This window comes from Hipposideros armiger, unplaced genomic scaffold, assembly GCF_001890085.2.
Source record: "Hipposideros armiger isolate ML-2016 unplaced genomic scaffold, ASM189008v1 scaffold_44, whole genome shotgun sequence".
Classification (NCBI taxonomy): domain Eukaryota; kingdom Metazoa; phylum Chordata; class Mammalia; order Chiroptera; family Hipposideridae; genus Hipposideros; species Hipposideros armiger.
In genome coordinates, this window is record NW_017731394.1 from 2068088 (window position 1) to 2075713 (window position 7626).

At 45.5% G+C, this 7626-nt stretch overlaps 1 protein-coding gene across 2 annotated transcripts in view; it reads right to left on the reverse strand.

Annotated features, from left to right (window-relative positions):
• Nucleotides 1-1784: 1784 nt before the first annotated feature.
• Nucleotides 1785-7626, reverse strand: part of LMO2 (LIM domain only 2) — a 23748-nt gene continuing 17906 nt past the window's right edge. For both annotated transcript variants that reach the window (XM_019639421.1, XM_019639422.1), the window contains exons 3-4: nt 7399-7614; nt 1785-2779 (exon numbers count right to left, since the gene is read on the reverse strand). In XM_019639421.1, coding sequence (XP_019494966.1) covers nt 2560-2779; nt 7399-7614 — 436 coding nt within the window. In that variant the 3' untranslated portion in view covers nt 1785-2559. The remainder of the gene's footprint in view (nt 2780-7398; nt 7615-7626) is intronic.

Genomic DNA, 7626 nt, shown 5'->3' on the forward strand with positions numbered 1-7626 from the left:
GTTGCATAGCTAAAATCTATTATTTTTTTTTTAAAGATTTTTTATTGGGGAGTTGGGGGAAGGGGAACAGACAAGGTGCTGTCCTTTTGTTCTTCAGTCTAGTTGTGGGGGACGTTGCTTCACTGGCCCAAGTTGGCACCATCATTGCGCTCTTCCTGGGTGTGGCACATCAGTCGCCGGCCTCTGGATGGCCGCTCACAGCGGCTGCTGGCCACTCACGCTGGCTGCTGGCTACACACGGTAGCCCATGGCAACCCACTGCAGCAGGGACTGCAGTATATGTTGTCCGCGACTCACTGGCAGCCCAGCTCCAGGTTGAGCTGTTGTTCAGCATCTCAGCTGTAGAGGGCAGTGTCACTGGCCCTCATATGTGGGATCAGAACTGGAGCCCTTTGGCATCCCAAGCCAGCTCTTAACCAATGTGCCACTTGGCCGGCCCTATTATTGTTATATTAATGTCGTTGTGGTTAAAAATGGTAGATTGAACTGTGACTGATCTGGTAGATGACAAATGTTAATTGACAAAATTGTGCAAAAATTTTCAGTTTATGGAACAAGGGTAGACAGTGTTTGTCCATATGTGGAAAAGGTGCTCAATGATCAACCTCTGTGTTGAATGTTAACCATTAACAAGTTAGAGTGAACGACCTGTTTAATGGGGATGTTTGAGAACAGCCATTCTCAAACTTCAACATGAGTCAGAATGATTTTTAGGGTTCATTAAAACACAGATGGCTGAACCCCATCCCCAGAGTTTCTGATTCACTCTGGGGTGGAGCCCATGAATCTTCATTGCAAGTTAGTTCTCAAGTGATGCTAATCGTGCTGGTTCAGGGACCACAATTTGAGAACCTCATCCCCTTTGTTGACTTAGAATAAGCAACCCGTCACTAGCAGCACCTTACCACCACTTGAGTTAGAATGCAATATCATTAGATTTGTTTTAAATAGACCACTTTTTGCAGTCAAATCTCTCAGCCACTTTTAGCACTTTACAGACCAAGATAGCCATCCATCACTCAATCATTTCTCCTCTAGAAGAAAAACAAACCTTAGTAATGGGAGTTTTAAAGGAATATCACAGTTAACTAACTGTAGCAACAGATGCCTGTTTCTGATGTCTTGAAAATTAAACATATTAAGACTTCTCGGTGCTTGCCAACATTTTTATGAAACAATTAAAAAGTATATCCATCTAGGTTGTGGTCTTTCACTGGGGGTCTTGAACTAGTGAGCTGAGAGCTGATGACCAGCAGGTGGCGCTCAGAGTCAGTTCATGGCAGCCTGTTTGGGGTGAAAGGCAAACCCACCAAGGAAGGTGCCGGCTTTAAATCCTCAAAGTAAGGTCTTCTCAACCCCTTGTCATAAAATACCGAGACACACGTCTTGGAAAATCGAAGTGTCAAGCTCAGCATCTTTGCCACATTTCAAACTAGGTAATTACCTTCTCTCCCAAAGGGAATCTGTTTTATGTATTTGTGTCCTTTCTAGGTTACAGGTTTCCCAAAGGCAATGATCTCGCCTTCCGTTCATTCTATACGATGCTCAAGTGAAACGCAGTTTTACAATAACAATTTAATTATTCTACATCCCTCTGAGCTACATGATGACCTGTTATATAATTGCTAGTAATATAGAAATGTGCCTGCCTCATATAAACCCTAGCAATAAACGGAAGTTTTTATTTGACCTAAAAGTAAATTGCTTATTTACTTCTCCTTTACAATATAAAAAGCCATTTCCCTGCCATCCCAAATTGTAAGTCATTATCAAATAAACAACGCTGCATTTTAATGTCATTTTTATTGTTTGCAGAGGTTTTCGGGTTTTTTTTTTTAACTACACACAGCAAATACTTTGATATAATCTAAGATAATAAAATAGTTGAACAACTTATTTTTTTTTCTTTTTTAGATTTACATTTGTATAGAAACAATCTGTGGAACTCCTCACCTCACAACTAAGGTGTCTAAAAACAGTGATGCATCAGCATTGCTTTAAATAATTGTTTGGTGAAAAGTGGCAGTTTCCATTCTCAACTGAAATGTGTCTCCATGCACTTTCCCTTGGATCCAAAGCTTAAGCCTTGGGAAGGTGGCCAAGAAAAAAAGGGTGGCTGCTCTCCTCTCTGTCTTCCCCTTGGGTGGAGGACAGTGATTGGAACAGGGTTGTCATAAAAGCCAGGAAGAAAAGAAATCAATTGCACATCTCTAGTTTTCAAGGGTCAAAGTCACAACATGTCTTTACACAACAACTCCCTATCTGTAGACGGGAAGTTCCATTATGTTGGCACAGCGTTCGCTTTTCCCCGAGTGCTCCTTTCCTTCATTAATCATGTCAGTTATTACGGATAGGCTGTGACCACTGTCTATGTCTTTCCTAAAGGCTGGTTATTTTATCACATTTAAATCTTATCCCTTGCATTATGTCACTTGGATGCTGTGTCTTGTGCCCAGTCAGGGTCTCCCATCCCCTAAGAAATGCCTCATCCCACCCTCAAGTCCCCAAAGTGCCTAAGAGTGAAGACCCCCACGGAGACAGTGACTGGGGGCCTCTGGTCTATATCATTCCGTTAATCTTAGTCCACTCGTAGATGTCTTGTTCGCACACTATGTCAGAGTTGATGAGGAGGTATCTGTCACCCACACAGAAATGTTTCTGACAGGCGGCGCATTTGAAACATTCTAGGTGATACACTTTGTCTTTCACCCGCATGGTCATCTCATAGGCACGGATCCGCTTGTCACAGGAGGCACAGAGACCATCTTGGCCGAAAAGCCTGGGGGAAAAAAACAAAAAAAGCTAAGAAGACACTGGCAGAGGCGACACTGGAAGAAAAGGTTTGAGAAGTAGGCTGAATTTCCAAGATGTCAGGAAGCAAGGCAGAGTTGGGGTCCAGACACTTCAGCTGAGACGGCTGACTGTAGTCCTTCCTGGAAGGAAGGAGGTACTCTGGGGTGAAATAGTCATGTGGCATTTGTGTTTGCACACGCGTCCCTTTTCTGAGCTCCCTGTCTTGTAGCATCACTCTCATCGCCTCTAGGCTGCTCTGGGCCCCTCTTCTGTGGAGAAGACTCTCAGCTGAAGTGATCTGAGTTTCGAGGGGAATGGCATGTGTCCCCCACCTGCCCGGGGAACTTTCACTTTAGAAGAGGAGCTAGAGTAAACCCCTGAGTGTCCCTTTGAGAGGGAACTGACCAGGAATGCAATGAAATGGGCATCTTTCTGAGACTCCCAATTCAATCATGTCATTCCACCCATGGGGAAGGTTGGTCTTGAATTCCTCCATAAGCTACAAAGGCCCTCTCCACATGTTCATTGGGGCCCCAGCCTCTGGGAGACAAGAACACGTGGGGCAGTTAATTATGCCTCAGAGGTCTGGAGGACAAACAGCACTTCTCCACATTGAATGGAAGATCTTAATTCAAGGTCCTCGCTGCACCGTTGGCATGAATCTTTAGAGAAACTTCTCTTCTGACATTGAAATCAAGACTCTCCTAAATCTCAGTCGATTAGTCAATGAATATTTCAGTAGACCAGTCACTGACTATTTCAAGCAATATTGTCAATGTGGGAGATGCAACACAGTGGAGCCTAGTCCAATGGTTCTCAAAGGCTGTCCTGGGACCAACAGCAACTACACCACCAGGGGGCTTGTTAGCAGTGCAAATCCTCAGGCCCCCCCTGACTGAGACACTTTGGGGGTGGGGGAAGGCCCAGCATTCTGTGTGTTAATGAGTACTTCCAGGTGATTCTGATGCAGGTTGAAGTTTGAAAACTAGCCTGCAAGAGTGGAATGACACATGTATTGGAATCAGAAGACACAGATTCAGTCCCAGACTAGCCCTGAGTACCTAAGTGACTCTGAAGAGAACGTTGATTCCGATGAGTTCATGAAATGGCAGGGAGCATAGCATCTACATCACTCGGCTGTTAGAAGAATCAAATGCAGCATGGCAAAACACCAACCGTCAAGGGCTAAGCCAATGCGGGTTGTGTTTTAACATATCTCAAGTGTTTCCAACTGCGCCAGTCTCGCTACAGGAAGTCCAGACACGCCTGCTAATATGGCATGTTAGCAGGTCGTTTCCACATAAAACCTTCAGGATAGTTTTAGGTAAATGCTTGTTTTTATTAGCAGAGAATCAACTGGTACCTTCTGAGAGGCTGTAAGGGACATAAGGGCAGTTGACAAATTTTGAAACATTTGGGCAAAATTAATGGAATCAAGAAGACGTGGGCTGTGGGTGGAGAGCTCATTGTTACAGCCAGCACCAGCTCACTTCCCTCTGCATCCCGCTTTCCATTTGAAGAGCTCTGAGTGTTTTCAAGGCACCACCTGGGAGCAAACTCATTATTAGGGGAGAACATTTTATCCCAGCGTAGCAGATGGTGGAGCTGTAGGAAACTGCCACCTTGGAGGTCACAGAGTGGAAAGACAGTTCTGGTTTCCTGACTGTTCAGTAAGTTGAGTTTGGGCCTGAGCAAGGATAAACGACTCACAAAACAGTGTGTGTGGAAAGAAGCCAACTGCCTGCGGTGTGTGACCCTTAAGGAAGGAGAGCGTTTATTAAAGGGAAGTTGGGGGTAAATTACAATACACATCAGGCAGCTAATGAAGGGAAGGATGAAGGAGCAATATGTGGGAGACAAGTTCAGATCCTAGCATCACCTCTAAACTAGCCAGGTGCCCCAGGGAAAATGACATCCTCTCTCCTGGCTTCTGTGTTTTAAGCGGGAAAGCAAAAAAAAAACTGGAAGAGAAGGCCTCTGCAGCCCCCTCCAGCTCTGGTATTCTGAGATTCTACTAATAGTAAAAATACAGCAGGACTTGACATCTAACTGGAGCATTCACCTCTGGCACCAAGAATCGGTGCCTTAGGCTGAATATCCCAGAAGCAGAGCCTGAGGTGAGAATTTATTGAGGCTGTGTTCTCAGGGGCAACTAGTTAGTTAGGTGGCAGGCGAAGCTGGACAGAAGGGGAGGAAGGCAAGCAAAACTGCATCTCAGGCAGAGTCCCTCAGGTGGGGAAGCTTTGGCCTAACCCAATGGAGGCTCTGGGGGTATAAGTTATCATGTCTCTAGGTCGCCTTGGTTGCAGGCATGATTGCCCAGCTTTGGTGCTCCAGCGGTAATGATCATTGGTTAGATGTACTGGGCTTGTGTGGGGAGTGGGCATGCTTTTGGCTCTAACAGGTGCTAGCTTGCTAGCTGTTAACAGTAAAACTACTGGGGGCTGGGTGGGGGGTGTGGTACACTAAGCACAAAATTTGTTAAGAAGGGATCTGAGGGGATCTGAGCCAGCACTAACGTGAATAGCTAGAACAGCTACTGTTAGGTTCCCAACAACACACACAACCGCACAGGGTTTACATTCTGTGTGTGCGTGTGTGTGTGTGTGTGTGTGTGTGTGTGTGTGTGTCTGTGTCTGTGTGTGTGGGTGTCTCATGAATATTTGAGGCTAAATGTCTGAAAAGGACTGCAACAGGCAAGTCAGCCATTGGAAATATTCTCAGGGGAAGTTATCCCAGGGGGAAGAAGGACTGAATCCCATCACAGGACCCATTTAGTCACTCCTCCAACGTGCCTTTTTAAGACACTGCCAGATATGTTACAAATGCATGTAAACACATCCATGGCCAAAGGACCATCCCTAAAGGAAAAAAAAAAAAAGATTTTTCTCCTCTGTTAAGAGGTGTCACATCTTAAGCTTTCTCCTGCCCATTTTAATAACAATAATATAAATATTAAAGGATGGCTGGAACCGCCTGCACTAACACCGAGTTAATTAACATGTTGCCTAGGAATGTCGCAGGGAGAAGAATTATTTCATGTCACCAAGACACAAGTTAATTAACATGGGTTTTCCCAGACTATTCCTTTCTCTCCTTTTTTAAAATGGAAAAGATTAACAAGCCCGGGCAGCACCAGGTTTCTTCTTGAATGTTATATAAAACCATGGCGGCAGGGAGAAGCCTGGGCTCTTCTGACCTTACTCGATCTGCACTTCACTTAATAAGATTCAAATGATTTGACAGGGATGTAGTCAGGGGGCCCAAAGGGAATCATTTTCCAGTCTGCTTTCTGCACTGACTTGGCAAACTGGCAGTGAGCAAAAATCAGGTCTCTCTTCGTCCTGGCTCTATTTTCTTATAACTTAAAATAAATTGACCAAAAATGATAATCATCATCATTGAAAACCCAACTTATTTTTCTTGGAACCATCAAATTTGCAAGGAGTTTATCAAGGAATTAAAAAAACTAACCTATCCTATCAGTCTCCTGGTAAAAAGATAAGCTTCCTTCACTGTGGAATTGCCTGCAGGTTTTTTTTTTTACATGCAAAATGCTCTGCGGGCAGGTGGGGGAGGAAGAGCTGGACTGGCAGCCAAGGGCACTGGAGTCTGAACAAGCTTTGCCGGGTTGGGTGGTCCTCATGTATTAGGGCTGCATGCTCCACAGACTCTCTGCCACAGGAAGATGGCAAAAAAAACCTGACAGCTACACAGTTGAGCAGATCTGACAGTAGAGGGCACAGAGTTACCTCTGCAGCCGCTAATACGAAACTGGAAATGCTAGAACATTCTGCGCAAAGGAACTCACTGAGTGCCGGAAAATTCACACGGCCGATAGTATGACCTGAGGCATCAGAGATGTCCTCGGCACTTGTGTCACTGGTGTTGTAGAATTTTTATTTGCCCTTCTATTTGTCCACATCTTTTTTTCCCTTAAACAGGAAAAGACTTCATGATGTCAGGAGGGCTAGTTACAAGAGCAGCTAATATCTGATACTTGTGCACCAAGCCAAGCACTTTGCGTGTATTACCCCCATCGAATCCTCACCTCCTCCTTGGAGGTGCATAGTATTATTATCCCCATTTGACAGATGAGGAAATCAAGGTTTAGGAAAGTTAAGTAACTTGCCCCAGATCACAGAGCTAGAAAGCTATGGTGCCGGGGCTCAAACCTACAACTGACTTCACAGTGACAGTCAAATTCTTGGAGGAACATGCCTTCAATTTTTAAATTTCTCATCACGTAATATTCGGGTCACACAAAAGAATATCTATAACCTGTAGATAGGCTTTGAATCATCAAATGAGCTCCTAAGAACCCATTCCCAAACTTATAGAGTATTCTGAGTTTTGTGTTTCTCATTCTCTTGCCTTTAACACCTTAGTCTTTTTACCCCATAGGCATGCATCCCTGAGCACATGCTTCTCAAATAGGAAGAAATGCCAACTGCTTCTTTGCGTGGGGCAGCTGAGACTCGGCCACCACAGCCTGACCTCATTCTGGCAGGTGGTAGGAGCTGGGGGAGACAGACCCAGGCTCGGGTGTCTGTGGCCGCCCAGCCTTCCTGCTGAGGGCCCCAAGGAGGGAGCCGAGGAGGATACCTGAGATAGTCTCTCCGACAGAGCTTCCGGCCCAGCTTGTAGTAGAGGCGTCTCCCCACCTCACCCAGCCGGCACCCGCAGAGGTCACAGCTGAGGCAGTCCTCGTGCCAGTACTGGTCAATGGCCTTCAGGAAGTAGCGGTCCCCGATGTTCTGCTGGCAGCCTCCGCATGTCAGCAGCGACGGGGGGATCTGCAGCACCTCATCCACTGGCTCCCTGGAAAGAAGG